The sequence below is a fragment of the Cicer arietinum genome, chromosome 7, assembly GCF_000331145.2.
Source record: "Cicer arietinum cultivar CDC Frontier isolate Library 1 chromosome 7, Cicar.CDCFrontier_v2.0, whole genome shotgun sequence".
Classification (NCBI taxonomy): domain Eukaryota; kingdom Viridiplantae; phylum Streptophyta; class Magnoliopsida; order Fabales; family Fabaceae; genus Cicer; species Cicer arietinum.
This window is the reverse complement of record NC_021166.2, coordinates 3,644,854-3,669,839: the sequence shown is the minus strand read 5'-3', so window position 1 is coordinate 3,669,839 and position 24,986 is coordinate 3,644,854. Positions and strand designations below refer to the sequence as shown.

General features: G+C 30.4%; 5 protein-coding genes across 6 annotated transcripts; 4 read left to right on the top strand and 1 right to left on the bottom strand.

Moving 5' to 3' along the window:
* Positions 1 to 6,095: 6,095 nt before the first annotated feature.
* LOC101499927 (pectinesterase/pectinesterase inhibitor PPE8B) lies at positions 6,096 to 9,092 on the top strand. Its single transcript, XM_004507994.4, has 3 exons — positions 6,096 to 6,585; positions 6,793 to 7,323; positions 8,256 to 9,092. Exons 1-3 carry the CDS (start codon positions 6,282 to 6,284, stop codon positions 8,951 to 8,953), a joined length of 1,533 nt encoding a protein of 510 aa, XP_004508051.1. The 5' UTR covers positions 6,096 to 6,281; the 3' UTR covers positions 8,954 to 9,092.
* A 2,837-nt stretch (positions 9,093 to 11,929) lies between these two features.
* LOC101499619 (probable pectinesterase/pectinesterase inhibitor 12) lies at positions 11,930 to 14,426 on the top strand. Of its 2 annotated transcripts, XM_012717877.3 has the most exons (3): positions 11,930 to 12,508; positions 12,719 to 12,946; positions 13,598 to 14,426. In XM_012717877.3, the coding sequence occupies exons 1-3, from the start codon at positions 12,019 to 12,021 to the stop codon at positions 14,290 to 14,292; spliced, it is 1,413 nt and encodes a 470-aa protein (XP_012573331.1). In that variant the 5' UTR covers positions 11,930 to 12,018; the 3' UTR covers positions 14,293 to 14,426. The 2 variants fall into 2 exon arrangements, with proteins under 2 accessions (XP_012573331.1, XP_012573330.1); XM_012717876.3 differs by having other exon boundaries at positions 11,930 to 12,946.
* A 1,004-nt stretch (positions 14,427 to 15,430) lies between these two features.
* LOC101499304 (putative pectinesterase/pectinesterase inhibitor 45) lies at positions 15,431 to 17,793 on the top strand. Its single transcript, XM_004507993.3, has 3 exons — positions 15,431 to 16,500; positions 16,575 to 16,735; positions 16,817 to 17,793. The coding sequence occupies exons 1-3, from the start codon at positions 15,572 to 15,574 to the stop codon at positions 17,506 to 17,508; spliced, it is 1,782 nt and encodes a 593-aa protein (XP_004508050.1). The 5' UTR covers positions 15,431 to 15,571; the 3' UTR covers positions 17,509 to 17,793.
* Positions 17,794 to 18,991: 1,198 nt separating this feature from the next.
* LOC101498982 (DNA repair protein RAD51 homolog 1) lies at positions 18,992 to 22,337 on the top strand. The gene is made up of 9 exons (XM_004507992.4): positions 18,992 to 19,269; positions 19,418 to 19,562; positions 20,122 to 20,232; positions 20,345 to 20,436; positions 20,707 to 20,801; positions 20,882 to 20,995; positions 21,306 to 21,435; positions 21,720 to 21,841; positions 21,933 to 22,337. Exons 1-9 carry the CDS (start codon positions 19,180 to 19,182, stop codon positions 22,054 to 22,056), a joined length of 1,023 nt encoding a protein of 340 aa, XP_004508049.1. The 5' UTR covers positions 18,992 to 19,179; the 3' UTR covers positions 22,057 to 22,337.
* Positions 22,338 to 24,210: 1,873 nt separating this feature from the next.
* On the bottom strand, positions 24,211 to 24,594 carry LOC101509658 (S-protein homolog 29-like). Its single transcript, XM_004508190.3, has one exon. The coding sequence runs from the start codon at positions 24,592 to 24,594 to the stop codon at positions 24,211 to 24,213; it is 384 nt and encodes a 127-aa protein (XP_004508247.1).
* Positions 24,595 to 24,986: the final 392 nt, after the last annotated feature.

Sequence of the window (24,986 nt, the reverse complement as noted above, 5' to 3'; positions counted from 1 at the left end):
AAAGTAAGCAAATAATGTACCCATTATTCCAGTCAAAATAACGACAAATCTACTTAAATGAAATGGGAGCACTTGCTCTCATATCTTAGTTTTCTTTTCTATTTAATTTTATTTACTTTGACAATTTTTATTTATTTATATATAAATAATGGAGATTATATTAATAACAACCCAACACCCAACTACAATATCAACGAGATACAAGGAATTAAAACCATTTCTTTTAAATTTCTAACGAATACTAACACAGTCACTGTTGACTCAAATAAGACATATTTGTTGATCCATGACAAATGAAAAAATACAACGGTCATTCTCATAAATTTGTCAAAATACACTAAAATTTAGCTAAAATTGGCATTTTATTTTTTAGTGATAAGATAAGTTTTTGTATTTTTCCTCAATATATGTTCTGGACCTCTAATCTATTTTTTTTCTGAATTTGCCATTGTATCGAGAGATCGCGAGAGAGGGTAAGAATACTGTATATTTTGTGAATTATATTTTATATATTATATTCATCACTCTAAATTCATTATCTATATTTTTTGTAATGTGTAGAATAATTACTCCTAATTGTGGTGGGACATACGGAGTGTTTGAGACATATTTTATTGTAGTTGCCAAGTGTACACGGTTATCATAAAATCATTTCACTATTTGTTCTTCAATCTGTTTTCCCCTTCTTGTTCTTTTATTCTCGTATATAAGAATAAAATGTACTAGAAATAACGATACTTTCTTCTGTTATTTATTATTTTAGTTTCTAAATAAATTTTAGAAAACTCCTAGAAATATATAAGACTTACCAAACATATTTATGATTATTATGAAAAATATTATACATTCATATAATAGAAGAGAAAAAATGGTAGTGCACTCTAAATCAATTTTACACTAATAGTGAAAGGTTACCATTGATACTATCATTTTATTTCATAATTATAATTTTAATTTATTAAAAGTTATAGAATTAGTGGTTTATGTTGTCAGTAAGTGTAAAATTGTTTATCGACAATGCACTATTATTATTTTTTTGGAAAAAAAAACGATATTAATTCTTTCAAAATCATGGAGTACATCATATATAAATACAAATTCAACGCAATTTATAAAAATGAAAAAGATAAATATGTGAATATATTCACATCAACCAAGTTAATAGTAAAAAATTACACAATGTCTATAAATAATGTGATAAAATTTAAGTGACTGAAATATTCATACATCTAGATATGCAATGTCGATGCCATAGTCATTGATCCAATCTGTAATTGATCGAAGTTGAACTTTTAATCTAAATCAAACAAACATCACAACAAGACGATAAATCAAACAACCAGTCCACCAAGACGAGAAATTAAAAATAAAAAAATAAAAACATCGATTTGATACGTCAAAATCACAACAACAAAAAACACAAGAAAAACCTAGTTTGCGTGGAATCCACTTATTTAAATTAAAACAAAAAAAAAAAGAATAAATTCATAAGTGATTTTGGGTCAAATGACCGAAAACTATTCATTTTCGAAAGTGTTCGAATATAAAAATTGGACTCTAGAAATCACAAAATTATAATATCAAAATTTTTAAAATTCTAACATTTGATGGTAAATAGTGGCGCCCATCATACTCTAGTCTCTACCACAAACTCAGCGGTGAAAAAATAACTATTTATTATAAATATAAGATGTAATAATAAAATTTTAAAATATTCAATATACAAAATTAAAGACATCAATATAAATATTATGATATATTATAAAAAAAATTAAAATCCTCCTAATTGAGACCCTTGAGCAAATATTTTAGTTAAAAAACAAAAAAGTTAGAGCCGGCCGGAGACCACATACTTAAAAAAAACAAATTTTTGGGTGAAGAGAACAGTATATAGGCTCTAACTAACCCACACCAAGTGAAAGTTTCAAATTAGGTCCCAAAAAAGTGAAAGTGTTGTAACAATGCACTACCATTTCTCTTTTAATAGAATTCTCGTAAACATTATTCCCAGATATACAATCTTGTGCAATTGAAATTAACGTCCCCAATTTAGTAGTTTTCGCATTTCATTTTATTTTTAAAAAATAATGAGCTAGAGTTATAGAAATCCAAAATATTATTGACCTTTGTTTTACAACCATTGACTCATATTTAATATTCATGCTCTTTTGCATTGAAAAGTTATTTTTTTATAAAATAAATAATAATTCATGAGAAAGTTAAGGGTGTTTGGTATAATTTTATAAATCAATTAAATTCCTGTAATCTACATGCAACAATTGTAAACTACCAAAGATATAGGAGGAAGATAATATATGCATTTTATTGCTTATTTATCTCACATAAAACAAAAGAACTAAAAAAAATTGATAAATCTCAACTACTTTTGATTCACGAGTTCGATTAAATCATACTTTCACCAACAAAATGATTAAATTATATAGATTAAAAGTTGTTTGACTCAAGTGATAAATAAGATTTAGTTAAAATCAAATTGAACAAAAATAATCAAATTTAAATTTCAACTGAAATAATTATTAATATACTTTATTTATCTGTAAGTTAAATTTTAAATTACTAATTCCCTTTTAATGAGAAACTGGTGTGTAGATAAACAACTCTACTTTTTTTTTTCCTTGGTATTTAAAACCCCACTGATTCAATGATCAAATAAATAAATATACAACTATATTGAAATTTACCTAGGCGTCAAACCTCTCGTCTTTTCCTGTACTCTACTTTTCATTCATCTAATAAAGAAAAACATGATTTAGAATTTTATTTTTGCATCCATTTTTTTCCACTCTTTTTCTTGTTACACGAGTGACTTTTACATGTTTTTTTTTTTTTAGTTTAAGTTGATTTTATCGTTTAGGTGCAATAGTATTTTTTCGTCGTTTTTGATATAATAGTATTTGATTTTTGATATTATTATGATGGTTATTAGTTTGATTGATAAAACAGTTTTGATCTATATTATAAATTTAATTAATGACTTAATCGATATACACTTGACAATATAGATATATAAACAATTTGATTCATATTTGTCATTATTTTTTTATTTTATATTATGAACTTAAATATTGTAAATTTATTAGCATATTAATTCTTTTTAATTTTAACAATAATAAATTTTGTTATTTTCAACATAATATATATATATATATTTTAATAAAAGATAATTAAATAATAAAATGATGGAATTGAGTCAAGGATATTTTTCTTTGTAACCGATTCAAATTTATCGACAAACACTTTTACATCAATACATTTATTAAATAACACTGTAATCTTGGAACTCTGACTTTAACTTATAAAGTCAACTAGATGAAATATTTTTTATATTCAAATTAAAATTCGAATATTACGTACAAATAAAAATTTATTAATCATATTTATCGCTTTTTTTACCGACTGAAAAAAATAATGTTGGCATTTAATAGATATGTCAATTTTGGTTAAGCCCCGTGAGCTAGGCTAAATACATATTGTGTGTCATAGAAAGCTGAGTATAGTTATCAAGAAAATGATTGGCACTACCTATCGATTTTGAGCTATTTGGTTTTTGTGTACGTGTCATGTGTGTGTTTTTCTAATCAGCTAGAGTTAAAACTTTCAAAAATAGTCTAGTAAGAGTTAAAAAAACTTACTGATTTAAAAGGGTATGATATACATAGAGAGACGAGTGATTAAATTAACTCGTTTTAATATTTGATTGAAAATTTACATTATATAAATTATTTTTTGTATTTCTTACATTAATTAAAATTATTTAATAATTAGAATATATAAAAATTATTTTTTTATTTTTTTTATCTTAAGTTTTTTATATTAAAAAAATATATTTAGTTTATTATAAGTTAAAAATTTTAAATTATTGTGAAGAAACTATTTATAATGTTTTAAATATGTTTGTAAAAAAAAATTCAAATTTTATAAGTTGAAGACCAATTAAATATGTTCTATTTTTGTATAGACTAAAACGATTTATTGTATTATTTTGTATAGATTAATAATTTTATTTTAATTTTAGATGGACTAAAATTAAAATATTAACTTTTTTTAAATTAAACATATATTTAACAAAAATTATATTACCAATAAATCCTAACCAATCATATATTTATCTACTAATTTTAATAATATGATGATTATTATGATTATAATTAATTAATGGTATAAATTTTATTTACATTAATAATATATATGATTTATCATCACATCACATCACATGCAGTAAAATGAGTGGTTGAAAATTTATTAGAAAGATTAGTCACGAGAAAATATGTTTATGTTTTTCCAACTTGAAAATCAACTAAATTGATATCATCAACATTTTTTTTACTCAAAGTGATTACACAAATGAATGAATTTTGTTTTTCTGGTCTGAATTCTTTTAACTAATTTAAAAATTATTATGAAAAATAACGAAAATTTCAAGAACTACGAATATAGGTAAAGTAAAGATCATATAAAATAATTGAGATACTTTTAAAATGATAGTTATAATAAGTATTTATTTTTACACATAGAATATTCTTTCTACGAAACCAATAGAACACTTAATTGTTAACTAATGGTCCGTTGCAAAAATAAAAAATAAAAATAGTTAACTACTACTACATTTGACGTATAATTATTGCCAAGAATATTTTTGTTCGTATTTTACGTAAAAAGTTAAGCGCATATTTAAGATGAAAGAACTTAATATTTTGTTAATTAATTAATGATTTTAGATTAGAGTACGTGTCGGCAGGCATCCATAACTAAATTTGGTGAAACAAAATGATTCAAAAGGAAGGCCTGCATACAACAATTGGGTCGGAAAAGGAAAGTTAAAATCGAAAAGAAAACAACGTATTCACGAACCTGCGATACCTCTTTGTCTATATAGATTTAGACAAGCATCCAACGCTTGCATATAAAATGAAAGCTCCTCTCGTTTTCGTTTCATACTATATAATATAATTGCTGAAATTTTGAATACGTAACATATATAATGCTAAAGTGGACATTTTATTTTATTTAATGACAGTGTCTATGTCTAAGAAATAAATAAACTAAAATAAAAACAGATCTAGAGCTATCTATGTTGAGGCAGCAGGATGTAATAATCACATTGGGTGAGTAATAGTGTGGAGAATAATACCTCAATCTCATATTTGCCGCCACATATATTTTTTACTTAATACTAGACTAGATCGAGTTTTGTGGTTTGAAGGAAAACGAAGAGAGCACAAAGGAACTCAAAATTTAAGAAATTAAAAATTGGAACTACTCAAAATCTATTTATGGGAATTTCCAAATAAGAAACTTGTGGAAATTGAGAAAATTGGAATTTGATCCCACGAAAAATTCTTACATAACAATGTTGATGATGTGATTTCTTTATGCAAGATAAATCGTAGAATGAGTAATTAATTTGCGAGATAAATAGGTTAGAAGAATTATGAATCTACCTATATGTATTTTGTTGAAAAGATTGACTTGAAGACTTAATTTTAATCTATCTATCACAATAAATTGTCATTGATTTAGAGGATGTGATATGATATAAGAAAAGAAAGGAAGAATAATATGATAATATAGTCTTTTTTGTATAGGTGAAGTAAGCCGTTGATTTGTGTATAAAATACGATAGAAGTATTACAAGTTTATTCATATGTATTTTGGTATGAAAATTGATTTCGAGACTTATCTTTGTGTAAAAAATACGATAGAAAAAATCATCCATTTGCATAATTTTAAATAATGTGATACTAAAAAATAAATTAATAAATAATATAACAATACATATTTTTATATTTAAATAAAGAGTTACTGAGTCGTATGATTTTATAAAATATAATGTAAAATAATATTACGACAACCACAAAATAATATAAACTTTTACATTGATATAATAATTTTTTTTTAGTGATATAGATTATGTAGAAGAATTACAAATTTATTATTATGTACATGCATTTTATTGTCATTTAATTTTGATCTATGGTTAAAATTTGTTGGTGACATATTTTTATTATAAAAATGATCTCACTGGAAATACTAGCTAGAAATACATACAAGTGCATAGATAATTTTGAAGATGAGTGGGAGTGAGCAGAGGGAGGCTCTTAAATTCCGTCCTCTAATTAAGCAATAAACCAAACCACAATAGAAGAATAGAATCTCCAATGTTCCTTCATTTTCCCCTTTAAATAATCTCAACATCTTTCAATTTTTATTTGCCTCTCAACAATTAAAACGTTAGCATTAATTATTTCAAACTTCTAAAAATGGCTCTCTCTTCCACAACAACACTCACTCTATTCTTCATGTTACTCTTTCTCCCACATATCACTTCTTCTTCTCCCGCTAATTTCGCTGGGTCAACCTGTCTTAGAGTTTCTCCCACCAAATTCGTAGACTCCGCTGAAGAAGTTATTACCGTTCTACAACAAGTCACCTCCATTTTATCACGATTCGGCAATGTTTTCGGCAACTCTCGTTTTTCCCACGCCATTACTGATTGCCTCGATTTACTCGACTTGTGCTCCGATGAACTTAACTGGGCCATGTCCGCTTCTCAGAATTCCAACGGTACTATTCCTATCTATTAAACACTCATATATCTTGTCGTTCTGTCTCTACTATATCCTTCTCTGTTTTTTTTGTCTTTGTCTAATCGATAAAACACAGACACAAAAACCGATACATGTTGGTCTTGTGTCGGTGTTATAATTTCCTCTGTTTTTATTTATTATTCTTATTTCCTCTGTTATTGTAGCTAACAAATTCGTCACACAGGGAAAGATAACAGTACTGGAAATCTGAGCTCTGATCTAAGAACATGGCTGAGTGCTGTTCTTGTGAATCCAGATACATGCATAGAAGGACTAGAAGGTACAAATGGTATTGTCGAAGGTCTTGTATCAACCGGTCTTGTTCGTATAATGTCATTGGTGAAGAATCTACTTCTTCAAGTGGATCCTATCTCCGATCACTTCGAAACCAAACTTGGAAAGGATCGATTTCCTTCGTGGTTAAAAGACGCAGACATGAAGCTGTTGAAGACAAACGGAGTGACTGCGGACGCTGTTGTTGCAGCCGATGGGAGTGGAGACTACACTACCGTCATGGATGCGGTGATGGCAGCACCTGATAACAGCATGAAAAGATATGTTATATATGTGAAAAAAGGTGTTTATGTTGAAAATGTTGAGATTAAGAAGAAGAAATGGAATATTATGATAATTGGTGAGGGTATGGACGCCACTGTCATCTCCGGTAGTCGAAGCTATGGGGATGGTTGGACTACATTCCGATCAGCTACCTTTGGTAAGATCATATTCACACTTCTCTTTTTCTTTCTTTGCAGAACCTTTTGAAAAAAAAAAAAAAAGGGAATGAGCATCAAATGCTGTGAAAGTTGGAAAAGTTGCATTGGGTTTTGATAGAATATTCTGTTCCATGTTCAAGGATGGTTGGAAACAAAAGCTTGCTTGATTTAATAGTTTATAAATTGTGGAAAAAGAACAAATCAGTAGTAGTTATATTTTAATAACTTTTCTTTTTTGACACTATATATTTTAATAACTTGTTGAATATTTATTGGCTATTTTAGTATAATGAAAAACTGAAAACTTACTTTTCTTTAACTAATCTAATAATATTATTTATGAAAAAGCAATTGTTCTTGGAAGTCCTACCCCTATTAAAATAGGAACTGGAATATCAAGATCATTAATTTGCATTAATTTTCTCATAATATTGCCGAACATTGATCTTTCTTATAAATTTTTTTCTTTCTTATAAATGTTTTGAAAGAGAATACGACCCAATTAAGTGCCACCTTTAGGCTTGCAACAGTATGCGGTGCTTTTTCTATTTTGAATTGCAATTATATAGCATGATACCAGTTTCGGTTTGTATTAAGCAATTTGAGTCACAATTCATGTGTGCATGTAAATGGAAATTCTAAAATATCTGTGATGAGTAACAATCACCTCAGAAAAATCAAGTAATTGATTAAATACAATCTCAACTCACAACAACATTCAAGACTCCAGAGTCTCAAGTAGGGCCTTATTATTATTATTTCAAATTTGAAACATTAATTAACATAATCCATGCACGCAACTAACTATAAGTAACATTAAATTAGCATGTGATGCAATTATAATTTTCTTAAACCTGTCATCTTCAATAGCTTAAATGTAACAATGACCCAATTCTCATACCTTCATTTCAATTTTTCTTTATGTATACAGCTGTTAGTGGCAGAGGGTTCATAGCACGCGATATTTCATTTCAAAACACTGCTGGCCCCGAGAAGCATCAAGCAGTGGCATTAAGATCAGACTCAGACCTATCTGTATTTTATCGGTGTGGAATTTTGGGTTACCAAGACAGTCTATATACTCACACCATGCGTCAATTCTACCGAGAATGTAAAATCAGTGGCACAGTTGATTTCATCTTTGGTGATGCGACTGCCATGTTTCAGAATTGTCAAATACTAGCGAAGAAAGGAATGGAAAAACAAAAGAACACAATCACAGCTCAGGGACGAAAAGACCCAAACCAACCGACCGGATTCTCGTTCCAATTTTGTAACATCTCGGCGGATTCCGACCTTTTACCATTGGTGGGAAGCATTCCAACATACCTTGGTAGACCTTGGAAGACATATTCGCGAACAATATTCATGCAATCCTACATGAGTAATGTGATATGGTCAGAAGGGTGGTTAGAGTGGAACGAAAGTTTCGCTCTAGACACATTGTATTATGCAGAGTATATGAACTCGGGAGCGGGTGCTGGGGTTGGTAACAGAGTGAAATGGCCAGGGTACCATGTTTTGAATGCTGCTAGCCAGGCTACTAGTTTCACTGTGGCTCAATTTATTGAGGGGAATCTTTGGTTACCTTCCACAGGTGTAACTTACACTGCTGGTTTGACTAATTAAACCTTGTATGTCTTGGCATTAATATTGTACTTAGTTATTCATAACATTATTGGTATTGTATCTACGAAAAATATATGTGTAAAAGAAAAAGGAGACGGATTATTAATTAGTACCTTATTATTAGATATTTTTTGTTCTATTCAGAAGTGAAGTGGTTTGTGTAGAGAAATGGGGCAACTGTTCTTCCCCCAATTAAAAACATGGGATTTTCCCGTACTATTGAAAAAGTGATCCTAAGGAAATATAGTAATGAATCTCCAATTAGGGGTATTTATGGTGCAAAAATTGTATTAGATTGGACTATATAAATGGTTTATATCAGTTTTTAGAAATTACTTTAAATTAAGTTAAGTGTCGTTTTGAACTGGTTTAAAACTTAATATTTTCAATAAGTTTTAAGTTAAAATTAGTTTCAAATAATTTTTTTGACAAAAAAAAATTCAATTCCTTTTAAGAAATTTTTTTTCGTAAAAAGTAGATATAAATTTTTTTTGGATAAAATAATTTTTCGAGATAAAAAATTTCAATGATTTTTAAAAAATAAACTTCGCAAAAATAATTTCAAAATTCTTTTGACAATTTTTTTAAGAATTTTTGTTTTTGAGAAAAATAGATATAAACAAATTTTCGATAAAAAAAATTTTCAAAAAAAATTTTCGATTATTTTTTAAAATTAAAAAATTGTCAAATTTTTCTCAAAAATTCTCTAAACAAAAGAATAAATTAATTTTTCTCAAGTTTCAGGCCCACTGCCTCTTGGGCTTAGTACGGGAGCTCTGTATTAAAGGGGAATGCTTATTTATGCAATACACTGAGAAACAACAATGTCACAAAACGAATATTTACACTTCTTAACAAATATTTTTCATACGATTGAAGGTGAACTAACGTTAAATAATTTCATGTATAACTCAAATATACAATTGTTTTATATATTATTCACCAATAATGGGTTGGTTCGAATGGACAACTCGAACCCTTGGTCAAGACCGAATTAAACCAATGACATGTAAGTAGTATGTAATAAGAAGCATCAGACGGACGAGCATTACATGTGACCGAGTGTTTTTATAATATAGGCTAAATTAAATTTGTGATCCCCTTAATTTAATTTCAGACAACGTTTTAGTGTTTTATCTTTTTCTTTTCGACTTGGTCCTTTATTTTAATTTTAAGTGACAATTTGATGTTTTATGTTTTAAAATTTCAACAATATTATCCTTTTTTATACAAAATTCAAAAAAAAAAAATTCAAACAAAACTCATAAAATTAATTATATTCTTCAATATAATACAAATTTTATCAAATTTCTAACGCAAATCTTCAAATAAACTCATATTTTCATACTTTATTTGATATTGTTAGGAATAAAGAACTAAATCAAAAAAAAAAAAAAGATAAAGAATTAAAACGTTAATTGAAATTAAGTTAAAGAACCACGTGTAATATTTAGCCTATAATATAATATTTAATTTCACAAATTATAAACCAAATTAAACTCTGTACATAATTACATGTGAGATTTTGGCAGACTCTATGGAACCAATGACATACAGAGCTCAACTCAAGTTGGAAAATATATTAATATTAATGATGAATGTTTGTTTTATTTGTTTGTAATTTTTAGTTTTTACACACTTTAATACATATCCGTGTCGTGTACCCACCGACTGCATAGAATTTATGGTATGCATGCAATGCAAGTATGTTAAAGTCTACATATATAAAATATGCCTCTCATCGATGAAGTTAGGTAAACTTTATTAAGTTATTCATATACTGGGTTTAATTATTGTTGCCCATATAATTAAGGATTTTTTAATGAATAATTTATTAGTATATTAGTTGAATTTTGAAGTCTATTCTAATTCTAGTGAATCCTAAAATTCAATTCAGCTAAATTTATGTAAAGTGATGTATGTGACGGTGGAAGTGTATACACTCATCGGTCATAGTTTCATTCAATTAAAATAAAACTACAGACTGTATAAGACTGATTAATTTTTACAATATTGATTGATTAATTTTTTTACTGAATTAATCAACAGTGAATTTCTTTTGAGGAAATTATTAATAGTAAAATTAATGTGTGAAATTAACGATATAAAGCCAAAAAAATGATATTATTAGTTAAGTTAAAATCAATCCCCGACGAATTTGAAGCCTAGAGTGGTTGCTTCGTTTGCAAAGCCTTGGAAGGGCTCCAAAGTCACTGCCATATTTTTTAGTATTAAATGAATAATCAAGCGTGCATGTTTTATTTAGGACCACCGTACTTATTTATTTTTTGGAAGAAGGACCACCATATTTAACAAGGTTATAATCTAAAGACATTGTAAACCAGACCAATAAATATATTATTTTAAAAAAACTTAATCAAAAATAGTATTACTAATATTTTCTTCTTCCAAAGATCAAATACTTTTACAGAGTAGTGTTTTTTTAACAAGTTGCTTAATCTTCAATATCAAGTAGTTTATGAGCAAAAAGTATTCTTAAAACTCTGTTGCACACCAAGCCTTGCATTATTTTCATAATTACTGCCTATTAAAAAATGACAATGACAAAAAAACAAGTTAATTTAATGTATTTCAATTTAGATTCACGGTAAATTTAATAGAATCAACAAGTATCAACAAAACTCAAGGTGATTCTAAATATATACATATCTTATGAGTGCAATATATTTCCTATCACCAACTTAGTCAACTGAAGATATTGTTCCCTTTGGATATTTTCCCCTCAGTCTTAACTTCTATTAAATTCTATTTGAAAATAATAAAAAGATGGTCCTCATATAAAAACAAAACAGGTGATCCACCCAAAGCATAATTCAAGAAAATATTAGTATATTGCATATATTAATTTTTGTGCACCATTTGCCCCCACTTGACCATGTACTGATTTTTAAGCTGCCTTGTTAAATGGGGCAGTGTAATTTGTTCCTCAAATTCTAATACATTATTTAAAGGAATGAATCAGTACCTCAAGTACTAAAATTCTCAAACTTGTGAATACATTTCAAAACTTTTTTCTTCTTCTTATTATTCAAGTCAATTAATTCATGGCTAATTTATCTTCTAAAAAAGTCTTCCTTCTTCTTCTCTTAACAATCTTCCACTCACACACTTTAGCTTTCAACTCTTCAAATTTTTCCACAACAACATTACATGCAACAAAAATCTCTTCATTAAAATCAATCTGCAAAAAAACACCATACCCTCAAGTTTGCTTCAATTCATCAAAGCTTTCTATCTCAATAAACATAAATCCAAACATCATTAACATCCTTCTTCAGTCTCTCCAAGTAGCAATATCTGAATCCACAAAGCTTTTTTATGAACTCAACAATGCAGGACCAAACATCATAGAGAGCAAAAGAGGAGCACTACAAGATTGCAATGAGCTTCAACAATCAACATTGACTTCTCTAAAAAGATCATTTTCTGGAATCAGTTCTTCAGATTCTGGGAAGTTAATTGATGCAAGAACATACCTCAGTGCAGCACTTACCAACAAGATCACATGTTTAGAAAGCTTAGATTCTGCTTCAGGTACAATGAAACAAGTTCTAATGGATTCAGTGATCAACACTTACAAACATGTTAGTAATTCTCTTTCAATGCTTCCTCAGCCTGAAAAGAGAGCTTTGAAAGGGCATAAGAACCGGCGTTTGATTGATGCTTTGACATGGTTGTCAAGCAACAATAGACGTCGGTTCTTGGAAAGCACTGATGATGATGGTGTGATTGTTGTGGCTGCAGATGGAACTGGGAAGTTTAGCACCATCAATGAAGCTATTAACTTTGCTCCAAATAACAGCTATGGTAGGACAATAATCTATGTGAAAGAAGGGATATATGAAGAAAACGTTGAAATTCCAAATTATAAAACCAATATTGTTCTACTTGGTGATGGAAGTGATGTCACTCTCATTACTGGTAATAGAAGTGTTGTTGATGGCTGGACCACTTTCAGATCTGCAACTTTAGGTAAACAATAGAAACTTTATTTATGGCACTATTAAGTAAGTATTAATCTATGTGCCCAAAATAACTTTTAACATTTGAAATTCATGTGCGAGTGATTTAGTTTCATATTTGTTAGGATTTGACTATATGATGGATATACAAAAGAGAAGTGACTTATATAACAAATGTCAGTTTTTGTGTCTTGGTCTCTTAATAATCTTGGTCATTAGTCCGTTGTTATTTCTTATTAGAATAGCAAATCTGGTTTTAAAGTAAGATCATAAACACGCAATTGATCACATAGTTTGACCAATGGTGTCTGGTCTTTGACCGTAGAGTGAATGTAGTACTTTCCTATTATGCAACAAATTAAGGTTACAGAACATAAAGGTTAATTTTAATACTACACTTGAGTTTATAATCTACCCCACACCCCAACCCTCCTAATTGTAACCAAACCAACGAAAGGGACAAGCTCAAAGGACAGGTTCACTCCACGCTCGAGCATCTGTCCATTTATCAGCAAATTGGAGCGATACTCAACATTTCCAAACAAAGGAAACTTTTATTTTAGTGTATTGAAAATTTTAACATCAAAACTTTCATACAATGTCTCCTAAAATGCCGATTTCATGATCATTACTTTATTTTGTTTACTTTCTTTATTTTCAGCTGTCTCTGGTGAAGGCTTTCTAGCACGTGACATAGCATTTGAGAACAAAGCAGGACCAGAAAAGCATCAAGCAGTAGCCTTAAGAGTGAATGCAGACTTAACAGCATTTTACAGATGCACCATATATGGTTACCAAGATACACTTTATGTCCATTCCTTTAGACAATTCTATAGAGAGTGTGACATATTTGGTACCATAGATTACATATTTGGAAATGCAGCAGTGATTCTTCAAGCATGCAACATTGTTTCAAGAATGCCATTACCTAACCAATTCACTGTCATAACTGCACAGTCAAGAGATTCACCTGATGAAGACACTGGAATCTCAATCCAAAACTGTTCAATACTTGCTACCACTGATTTGTATTCTAACTTCAATAACATCAAGAGTTACCTTGGTAGGCCTTGGAGGGTATATTCTAGGACTGTTTTCATTGAGTCTTACATTGATGTGTTTATTGATCCAATGGGATGGACAAAGTGGTCTGATGATGATGATGGTTTGGAGGACAGTTTATATTATGGAGAGTATGGAAATTATGGGCCTGGTTCAAGGACTGATGACAGAGTGAAATGGTCAGGATACCATTTAATGGATTATGACAGTGCTTATGAATTCACTGTTTCTGAGTTCATTGTTGGTGATGCTTGGCTTGGATCTACTTCTTTTCCTTATGATGATGGGATTTGATCACTGAAATAACAAGGAATTATTGTATATAGCTTTAGCTTGTTTGGTGATATCATCAGTGTCTTTTTTACAGATTCTAAAAAATGTAATTTTGGTATTTGATAATTTAGATATTATAAGTTGTTGTGTTTTTAGATGTTATAGTTAAAATCATTTTAAAAAAAGTAGCTATAGAAAATGATTTTTTTTTTAAAATTACTAAAAACAATTTTTCATTGAAAGCAATTTTTAATTATTTTCACTCTTTTATATTTAAAAGAATTGTTGTAACAAACAAGCTAAACTTTAAAAAATATTTAAAAAAAAATGAGAATTTTGTTGTGACTATCCTAAAATAATGAACATTTTATGTTCGTATGTTTCTTAGGTCAATTTTGTGTACTACATAGAAATTCTCACCTTTTTTTTTAATCATATGCATGGCTGATTTATATATTTTTTTTTAAATTAGTTGTTGTCTGGAAGGTTGAAAATTCATAAGAAAGGTTTTAAGTTGTGGTTAGGCTAGCAGGTGTAGTTTTATGCTAGGATTTATAGTATTGTCGAATATTGCTTCAATGACTATAGATCATGCATTTGACATTTTTGAATGAACCGTCGTATAATTCATAGTTTAGTATAAAATAAAAAAGTTAATATTTTATGAGACATTTTAAAGAAGTCTTTATAATTGGTTGATCGACGAACGATGTATATTATAGTAATAATATTTAATTTGATACAGAATACATATTCAAATGTTTTTAAAAATTTAGGATCGCTAATAAAATCAAACGTATTTTTAGGAGAAAGCTAAAAGTGAATTAAATTAACTAAAGCTATAAATAAACAAACTTCAATTTTGTGTTATACTATTAATAGCTTGTTCCTAGCTTTACTTTGTTTGAGCCAGTCTTTTGCATCCTTAAAAAAAATGAGAGAACGATATTGAAAGTAGTTGTTTTGTTGTGAAGGGTGTGAAGATTTTGCGGCAAAAAAGGTTAAAATTGAAGAGCAAGAAGGTACTATTATTAGTTTGGGAACAAGTTTGAGCACATTTTTCTAAAAAAAGAACACCTAAAATGTCTCTCATCCAGTAGCAATATTAGTGTCTCCATGCAAGAAAACCACATAAAAGTTGGAAAGGGTGAAACAAAATAGTTGAAAAGGAGTAGAAAGCAACCCTCATTTGATATCAATTTTCCATCGCTCTCTTTTATTTCCGTGCCTGGGCTGAAGATTGTAACTAAGGCAGAGACTACTCTGCCTTAGAAAACTAATTTTCTTTTTATATAAATAAATGGCGTTTCAAGATTTCGACCTCATCTCAGAACGACGCAAAAATGAGAAGAAACAACAACTGAAGAAGAGGATCCTCATTGGTGTTCTTTCTTCCGTTGTCCTCGTCGGTCTTATAGGTTGTGCATTCTTTGTTGCCACCTCCAAATACGGTGGTGGTAGCAACAAAGACAATGAACCGTCTCAAACTTCTAGTTCTAACAAGCATGTTGCACATTCAGAAAAGATTGTAAAATTGGTATGCAGTTCTGCAGATTACAAAGAAAAATGTGAAGACCCTCTTAACAAGGCAGTGGAGAAAGATCCTAAACTTCAACACCCTAAAGACCTTCTCAAAGTCTATGTAAAAATTGTTGAAGACGAGGTTAACAAAGCCTTCAACAAAACAAACACTTTCAAATTTGAAAGTGAAGAAGAGAAAGGTGCATTTGAGGATTGTAAACAACTTTTTGAAGATGCTAAGGAGGATTTACAAGCCTCAATCTCCCAACTTAGTGAAATTGAATTCAAGAAACTTTCTTCAAAAACTCCTGACTTGAACAGTTGGCTAAGTGCTGTCATCTCTTTCCAACAAACATGTATTGATGGTTTTCCTGAAGGAAAACTAAAGACTGATCTTCAGAACCTGTTTGTGGATTCCAAGGAATTTGTTAGCAATTCCCTTGCTATCGTTTCTCAGGTTTCTACATTCCTTTCTACAATGCAGACATTTGGACGTGGCCGTATGTTGTTGTCAGATAACTCTAACTCACCAGTTGCTTCTTTGGATTCTGATGGATTTCCTTCTTGGGTTCATTCTGAGGAAAGAAGGGTGTTGAAGGCTTCTAGTATTAGACCTACACCTAATGTCACTGTTGCACAAGATGGCACTGGTGACTTCAAAACCATCTCTGAAGCTTTAGCAGCCATCCCTGCAATCTACCCCGGAAGGTATATTTTATTTATATCAGTTTAGTTTCTATGCACAACTACTCAACACATTTCTAAAATATATCTACATGCAGGTATGTGGTTTATGTTAAAGAAGGAGTATACGACGAGACTGTGACAATAACAAAGAAAATGCAAAATCTAACCATGTATGGTGATGGATCACAAAAGAGTATTATCACTGGTAGCAAAAACTTTAGGGATGGTGTTAGGACATTCCTAACTGCAAGTTTTGGTAAGTCTGAAACTAATTAAACTCCCTTGATCTAATTAAAGTCCCATATTCTAATTATTTGGTATGCATTATACTTTGCAGTGGTGCTAGGAGAAGGATTTTTGGGTCTAGCAATGGGATTCAGAAACACAGCTGGTCCTGATGGACATCAAGCAGTGGCAGCCAGAGTCCAAGCCGACCGTGCAGTGTTCGCCAACTGTCGTTTCGAGGGATACCAAGACACTCTATACACACAAACACATAGACAATTCTACCGCAGTTGCATCGTTTCAGGAACAATTGATTTCATCTTTGGTGATGCAGCAGTTGTGTTCCAAAATTGCATCATGGTTGTTAGAAGACCAATGGACAACCAACAAAACATGGTCACAGCACAAGGAAGAATGGACAAACAACAAGCAACTGGAACTGTCCTACATAAGTGTCAAATCAAAGCTGATGAAAAACTTGTTCCTGTTAAAGACACAATCAAAAGTTACCTTGGTAGACCATGGAAGGAATTCTCAAGAACCATTGTTATGGAAAGTGAAATAGGTGATTTTATTCACCCTGATGGATGGACACCTTGGATGGGAAACTTTGCATTAGATACATTGTATTATGCTGAGTTTAATAACACTGGACCTGGTGCTAGTACTAGTGCTAGAGTTAAGTGGCCTGGTTACAAAGTTATTGACAAAGAAGAAGCTAGCCAATACACTGTAGGAGCTTTCTTGAAAGGTGCATGGGTTCAAACCTCTGGTGTACCATCTCAACAAGGATTGTACTTTTAAGTTTTAAGTCAATGTTTCGACTCACAGTGCTGCCGAGATTTTGTTGAAGCTTTAAAGGGTAGCTTACTGTGAATCTGTTAAATTCAAACATGCACTAAATGTTTTTGGTTGGTTATTTATTGGTTTCAAATGTCACTATTTGAGTGAGTTTGTTTGATGATTCGTGTTCAACCAAATGAGTACACATATGTGCAAACATAATTAGTGGCAAAGATCTATGTCTTTTGTACTCTCAATGATTTTGATTACTGAGATGAATTGTAATCTTTTTCGTTTTTCTTTTCACTTTGTTATCCTTGAAAATGTTTAAAGTTTATATCATAAAATATTTAATTAACTATAATGAAATGGACAAAACTTGCATAGGTTGTATTTGTATATCACCAAATGGTAAATGTTCAAGTAAATACCGACATACCGACAAGGAATTGTCATTTATCATAAATATATAACTAAAATGATGATATCATTACTATTAAATAAATGATTAGAGATTAAAAAAATTATACACGTTCAAGAACCCTTCAAGATTGGTTGCAACTTGCAAAGAGGATAACAAAATAAGCCAAATAATAAGACAAAGATATAGGTGAGTAGAATTAGATAATTGTTAGTTTTTATGTTTGATATTGCTTGTGTTATGAAAGAAATTGTTTATTATTAAGCTAATAACTTTCTAGCTTATATTCTTATTCCTTAAGTTTTGTTTCACATTTTTATAGTAAAAACAATGGTTTTTAATTATTAGAAAGACAAAATAGACTTACAATTCCTTGAATTAAGTGAATGAATTCTCTCTATTGAAATCTTTTAATTTTTCGCAATTTTAACATCTCAATCATAAAACCAAATCTCTTATTTATTTTTTTTTTTTATAATAATTTTATATCTCTTTTTCTCTCTCAATCTCTTTTTCTCTCTCAATCTCTTTTGATGTAGTGAATGTAGTCTATTCACTTTTCATAAACTTTAACTATTAGGCCCATGCTCACTGCTGTGAATTAATAGTGGTTATGATCATTTGCACTTCATAAAAAAACAAATGATAATATATTAAAAAATAATAATATTATCATATTATCAACCTACGCATAATATATTAATAGTGTATTCAATCAATTATTAAACTTTTGAAATTCAAAATTTGGAACATTTTAGAAAGTTATAAAAATTATTTAACTTTTGGATCCAATTTTATACACAGTTGTAGGCTTGTAGCAAGAGACATAGGGAAGAAGATATTTAAATTGTTTGTGTGGTAGGACTTTTGTAACATTATTAGTAAAAATTAGTGGTGTAAAAAGTAATACCCAAAAATCTGAAATGAATATATATTGGGTCAATTAAACACAGAAACTGAATTAGTTAGCAATAAATAAATAAATAAATAAAAATGGGACGAATGAATGGTTTTTAAATTTTGGTTAAAATTTTGTTTGGAACCAAATAATAAATCCTCTAAGCTTCTCAAACAAGTTTTTTGGTTGCAAAAGTAAAAATACTTTTCGCGCCTCTCTAACGCTCTTTGAATCCCTACCCCTTTTCCCCTTCTCTCCCAAATTCTCTCAATTTTCCCAATTACTTTAGAGTTAAGAAATTCTCATTTTATTTTTGTTCTCGCGAGCCCTTGTTGTTCTTTCTTCTAAAAAAAAAGATTGAATCTTTAAAAGAATGGAGCAACAGCGACTTGAGAAAACAGCACAACAACAAGACGAAACCGAAGAGATTCAACACGGCCCTTTACCCATCGAGCAACTTCAGGTAATGGGTTCTTCTAAATTCCTCTCTTTTTTCGTTATTTCGACCACCCATTATATCTATTTTTCTTTTTAGGTTGATCCAATTGTTTGAAGGCAAAAAAACCCCCTTTTTTGTGTTGTTAATTGTTCCGTGCTTACTTTAATTTTAGGCATCTGGTATAGCCGCAATTGATGTTAAAAAGCTTAAAGATGCGGGTATTTGTACTGTTGAATCTGTTGCTTACACTCCTAGGAAGGACCTTTTGCAAATCAAAGGTATCAGTGAAGCCAAGGTTGACAAAATTATTGAAGCAGGTAATCATTCACTCATTCACCTTTGTTTTAAGGAAGGACCTTTTTCAATTAAGGTTCTGTTTGGATAAAGCTTATTATGTAAGTAAGTGCTTATGTACAAGCCATGACCCTGTTTGGATAAACTTAATTAAGTGCTTTTCATATAAGTGCTTATGTATAAGATATTTCTATAGCAAAAGATAAAATCAAATCAAATTTCTTTCATATAAGCTAGCTATAAGTTGTTTTCATAAGGTTACATGGAAAGCTTATGGAAATAAGTTGAAAACAACTTACGGATAAACCAATCCAAACAGACCTTATGTCTATATCAAAAGATAAAATAAAGTCAAGCTGTTTTCATATAAGTTATGGAAATTAGTTGAAAACAATTTATGAACATGTCATTACTTGTTTCCATAAGCTCTCCTTAACCGTCAGTCTTAAGTGTTTGTGCCATTAAGTAAGCTCAAATAAGTTAATCCAAAAAGTCCCTAATTCTTCAAGCATTGCTCAATGCCCATCATTGGTGAAGGTCTGCTAAGTCTTTTGTGTTTTTCTTTGTTTTGTTTACTGACAGCTTCTAAGCTGGTGCCTATGGGTTTTACTAGTGCCAGTGAGCTCCATGCCCAACGAGAATCGATTATTCAGATAACCACTGGATCAAGAGAGCTTGACAAGATATTGGAAGGTCAGACTCTAAATCATAAATACTTCGTTTATGCGTGGATTTGAAATTTGAAACATCTTATCATGTTTTCAATGCTGAGTGTCAAATAACTTTATATGGCTGCTTCAATCAGGTGGAATTGAGACGGGTTCTATCACCGAGTTGTATGGTGAATTTCGATCTGGGAAGACTCAGTTGTGTCACACTCTCTGTGTCACTTGCCAAGTATGTTGTTTCCCTTTTGTTGTATTACCTGTTTTCTAGTGCTTTCTAGCAAGTAGTAACTGAAAAAAATCCGGGGGGCATAAATAGACATAACACTGGTCTCTCTGCAGCAGTTAGAATATATTAATTCAGAATAAATTGTCTTCTTGTGCATTCAGTTTAAAATTCATGTTATATTTGGAAGTAAAGTGGATGTTGTAAATGTTCAATTTATCACTACTACTACCTAATGCCATTGCCTACTAATTCAATTTATCGTTGATGTTGTAGTTGCCACTAGATCAAGGAGGAGGTGAGGGTAAAGCTATGTACATAGATGCTGAGGGAACATTTAGGCCTCAGCGACTCTTACAGATAGCAGATAGGTATAATGATTCTTTATATCTCTTTCCTTCCTTGTGTCTGTGAAATGTGCACTCAATATTTATGTTCTTTGATACTACAGGTTTGGACTGAATGGTGCTGATGTATTGGAAAATGTTGCTTATGCTAGAGCATATAACACTGATCATCAATCACGACTTCTTCTTGAAGCAGCTTCAATGATGGTGGAAACAAGGTGCGACTTCTGGTGGTTCCTTTTGCTCAGTATTGTTGAGATCTGGCAATTGCCAAAGTTACATAATCTGTCTTTTGAATAACGTCACAGAAGTGCATTACACAATAATTATTATCATCTTAAATCATCACAGACTAGCATTATTACCAACTGAAGGGGATAGGTTTTATTTTATTTCATCCTTTTTAATTAGGCTTTGAGTTGTATTGTAAGATTGTCCTTTACTAGCTATGTTTGATCTCGATTTGGCGGTGTGCTTCAGATATCAAAATTGTTTTTTGAGGCTCACATATTGATGGTTTGTACACAGGTTTGCTTTAATGATAATAGACAGTGCTACTGCTCTCTATAGGACAGATTTTTCCGGAAGGGGGGAGCTTTCAGCCCGGCAAATGCATTTAGCGAAGTTCCTGAGGAGCCTTCAGAAATTAGCAGATGAGGTACAAAGTCCACGTCAGCCTTGTACTGCACATAATATCTTTATAGATTAAGCATATGTTTGGTCACATGTTTGAGTCTTCAATCTCGCATCCCAAACCGATTCCACCGCCATTTTATTGAAGCTCCAAAACTAAGCTTATGCATCAACTTGGGTTTCATTGTAATTTCAACGTGATTTTGGTAACGTGCTGCAGAACTAAACATGCTATATTGATTCAAGATTCATGCTTAGGATACATAATCAGTTTGAAGCTAATAACTTGTTTTGATTGTCTAATTGTAGTTCGGTGTGGCTGTTGTGTTAACAAACCAAGTAGTTTCACAAGTAGACGGATCTGCAATGTTTGCTGGACCCCAAACCAAGCCTATTGGAGGCAACATTATGGCTCATGCTACCACAACAAGGTCTAATTTAAACTGCAAAATATGAAAATGCTCACTTTTGATTTCTTCTCTAAGTTTGTTCTTAACCTGGATGTTAATTTCTTCATGACAGGTTAGCTCTTAGGAAAGGAAGAGGGGAAGAGCGCATCTGTAAAGTGATTAGTTCTCCTTGTTTGGCTGAAGCTGAAGCAAGATTTCAGATTTTAGGCGAAGGTGTTTCAGATGTTAAAGACTGACTGAGCAATTTTAACATTGTCCGAAGCCTTGAATTTTATAGCTTTTGTTTGTTTGTTTGTGTCCTTTTGCTAATTGTAAATGACGATTTCCAAAAGCATCCAGTGTCTAATTTTGCAACAATGTTCAGTTTCTGCAATAACTTTTTGCACTGTTGATTGTGTAGCTAAGTTAGAATGTCTTGAAGAGATTCACTTACTGAAATATTTTTTCAGAAAAATATTTCAAAGGTGTGATATACTACCTTGGTAGTCCACAACTTTTGATATTTTCAAAAGTTACATATCGAAGTTTTTTTGTTGTTGCTGAACTACATATTGAAGTTTTAGTTCAATGGGAAAAAACAAATCTTCATACAAGATGGAGCTCCAAATTAGCTAAGACTATATAGCCACTTTGTTAGCCTCATGATAGATATGAACAATCTTGAAAGACAAAGTTGAATCTACCAAACTCTTAATTTTCTTCTACAAGTGTCTCCCTTGAGCACTACCAATCAAACTTCCACAAATGCAAGAGACAGTAGTCATGAGTCCAATTGAAGCTCCATTGCATTAAACTGCAACTCGTTAGTCATCAAACCTTCAAAAGCACCCCAAAGTTCATCTCAACTGCAAATCATTAACATGTGATAAGTGCTGAAGTGTTACTTCATTGCTTATGTAGCACTTCAACTATCAAAGTAAAGTTTTATTTACTTTTTACTTAATTAACAGAGTCAGGCTAAAATATATAAAGTATTAAATAAGTTTATAAAGAGAGACAAGGCAAAGACATAACAACAATTATATGACTCATGCTCTTAATTTGTTCCTTTGTAGTGATTATTCAAGATCGGTTAGAGACAAGTCCTATGGTATTAAGCCTGATGTTGAGGAATTGGAGATGCTTTTAGAAGCATATTTTGCACAGATAAATGGAATCTTGCAAAAATTGACCAGTGTAACATTTATCCATTTGAATATGCGCTATATCTATCTTTAAAATTTTAGTTAAAGAGACAAGCTTAATAATAGAGAGATATGAGCATTAAAAAATTAATATTGACGCACTACCATTGTAAAACTTGTGTCATTTATTCACAAATCATCATTTGTATAATTTTTAAGATAAATATAATTAAAGTCAAATATTTTTCTAGTTAAACATTTATTATTGATTGACCATAAAAAATATTTACATTGTCATATTTTTTATATTTCATATTAACTAACCTGTGTTTGTATGTAGATGATACGAAAGACTAAATCAACATAATGTTGGATGATAAGAGAAATAAGTTTTCTACATGTATCAATAACATTGAACACAATAAACATGATAGCAATGCAAGTATTGTGATTGTTGGATTGTTTGGTATGAATATTCACATTGATCTCTTTCATGACCAACCTCGTCAATTTTGGGCCACAATGGATGACACACTTGTAGGTTGTGTATTGTTATTATATTTGTTCTCTCAATATAAGGGAATCACGTGTAAATCATTTAAACTATTAGTAGTAATTTATGTATACTTGATTAGAAGGAGAAACTTGCTTCATTATTTGCTTTTTGTTGTACCATAGACCTTGTTTAGTATTAAGGTTTAATAGTTTTTGTTATTTCTTTCATCCACGTGTGAATTGTTACGGTTATTTATTCTCTGTTTAATTAGTATTTTCACCATGTGAATTACTTTAAGTCTTACATACTACTATTTGAAACTATTGTGAAAAATTATATAATATTATGAACGAGGACAATCATAATTTGTTTGACAATACACACAAGTATCAATACCTCATCTCACCCCAACTTAAAATTTTGAAGAAAACTCACATTTACAGTCAATCAAAATGTAAAATTTTTGTTAAAGTTAGAACAAATTTGAACAATACTCATGATGCAGGTTAGATTCTCACATGTCTAGAGAGATAACACATCCCTAAAACTATGTGGTCTTGTTGTATTAATTAAGTTTTGGTCACCTTTGAATTACCTAGTTGTTGTTTAGATATTTTAAAACAAATGTAGTGGAGCGGCAAATTAAATGAAATAAAATAGACGTCTGCATACAACATCCTTAAAAATAAGAAAATATATAATATTTCATTTATTATTATTATTATTATTATTATTTATCTGTGAGTTGATCAGTAACAGTTGAAAATATATCAATTCCAATGGTATCGGTTTTCCCAGGTGCTTTTAAACTGGTTGTAAAAATAGATTCTATCTGGACTAATACCACGCCAACATTTATCTGTGCATATTTCTGCATCCTTTGCAGCATCATAAATCACAATGTTCTTTTGTTGAATATTGTTCCATAAAACGGAACACCAATATTTAGTATTTTCATTGGGTTGGAAAAACCATTCTATGTACTGTCCACTGTGAAGTACTTTTGCACCAAGATCTTTGGTTGATGATTTACAATGGAGAGTGAGAATGGTGTCAACTGTCAAATCATTTTCAACACGCACCGTTGTTTTTATTGCCTTCACATTAGCGACCATCAAAACGACAACAATAGCCAACACATTATTCATCGCCATTTTTTTTACTCAACTCTACACAATTTTAAAAATCTAAGTTTAATTTCGTACATTATCCTATACTCTAAATTGTCTATTTATAAGCCATGGCCAATAAATTCGTGTGGTATGTAATAGATTTTGCGACTTTACTTCTTTCTAGAATAGTACTATTGCAATAATAATGGTCAAAACTTTTGCCTCTTTAATTGACCGTGGAAGTAATCAAATATTTTGTTGTTGAACTTTTTTTTTGGTAAAATTTTAATGTATCATTTTAGCAAGGTCAAAGTCACATTAAAACAATGGTAACAGTAAGTAAAATGTAGCATATTAGCAAGGTCAAAGTCACATTAAAACAATGGTAACAGTAAGGGGGTTATGGTTGGGTTTTTTTTAAAACCAATATATAA

Bases quoted from the DNA above. Each gene is read 5' to 3' on its own strand.
- LOC101509658 (XM_004508190.3), bottom strand. From the start codon at position 24,594: ATGGCGATGAATAATGTGTTGGCTATTGTTGTCGTTTTGATGGTCGCT.
- LOC101498982 (XM_004507992.4), top strand. From the start codon at position 19,180: ATGGAGCAACAGCGACTTGAGAAAACAGCACAACAACAAGACGAAACC. The intron at 20,233-20,344 runs GTCAGACTCTAA...TGCTTCAATCAG, and splicing joins GCTTGACAAGATATTGGAAG to GTGGAATTGAGACGGGTTCT. The intron at 20,802-20,881 runs GTATAATGATTC...TTGATACTACAG, and splicing joins CTCTTACAGATAGCAGATAG to GTTTGGACTGAATGGTGCTG.
- LOC101499619 (XM_012717876.3), top strand. From the start codon at position 12,019: ATGGCTAATTTATCTTCTAAAAAAGTCTTCCTTCTTCTTCTCTTAACA. The intron at 12,947-13,597 runs GTAAACAATAGA...CTTTATTTTCAG, and splicing joins TTTCAGATCTGCAACTTTAG to CTGTCTCTGGTGAAGGCTTT.
- LOC101499927 (XM_004507994.4), top strand. From the start codon at position 6,282: ATGGCTCTCTCTTCCACAACAACACTCACTCTATTCTTCATGTTACTC. The intron at 6,586-6,792 runs GTACTATTCCTA...TTCGTCACACAG, and splicing joins CGCTTCTCAGAATTCCAACG to GGAAAGATAACAGTACTGGA. The intron at 7,324-8,255 runs GTAAGATCATAT...TTATGTATACAG, and splicing joins ATTCCGATCAGCTACCTTTG to CTGTTAGTGGCAGAGGGTTC.
- LOC101499304 (XM_004507993.3), top strand. From the start codon at position 15,572: ATGGCGTTTCAAGATTTCGACCTCATCTCAGAACGACGCAAAAATGAG. The intron at 16,501-16,574 runs GTATATTTTATT...ATCTACATGCAG, and splicing joins CCTGCAATCTACCCCGGAAG to GTATGTGGTTTATGTTAAAG. The intron at 16,736-16,816 runs GTAAGTCTGAAA...TATACTTTGCAG, and splicing joins ATTCCTAACTGCAAGTTTTG to TGGTGCTAGGAGAAGGATTT.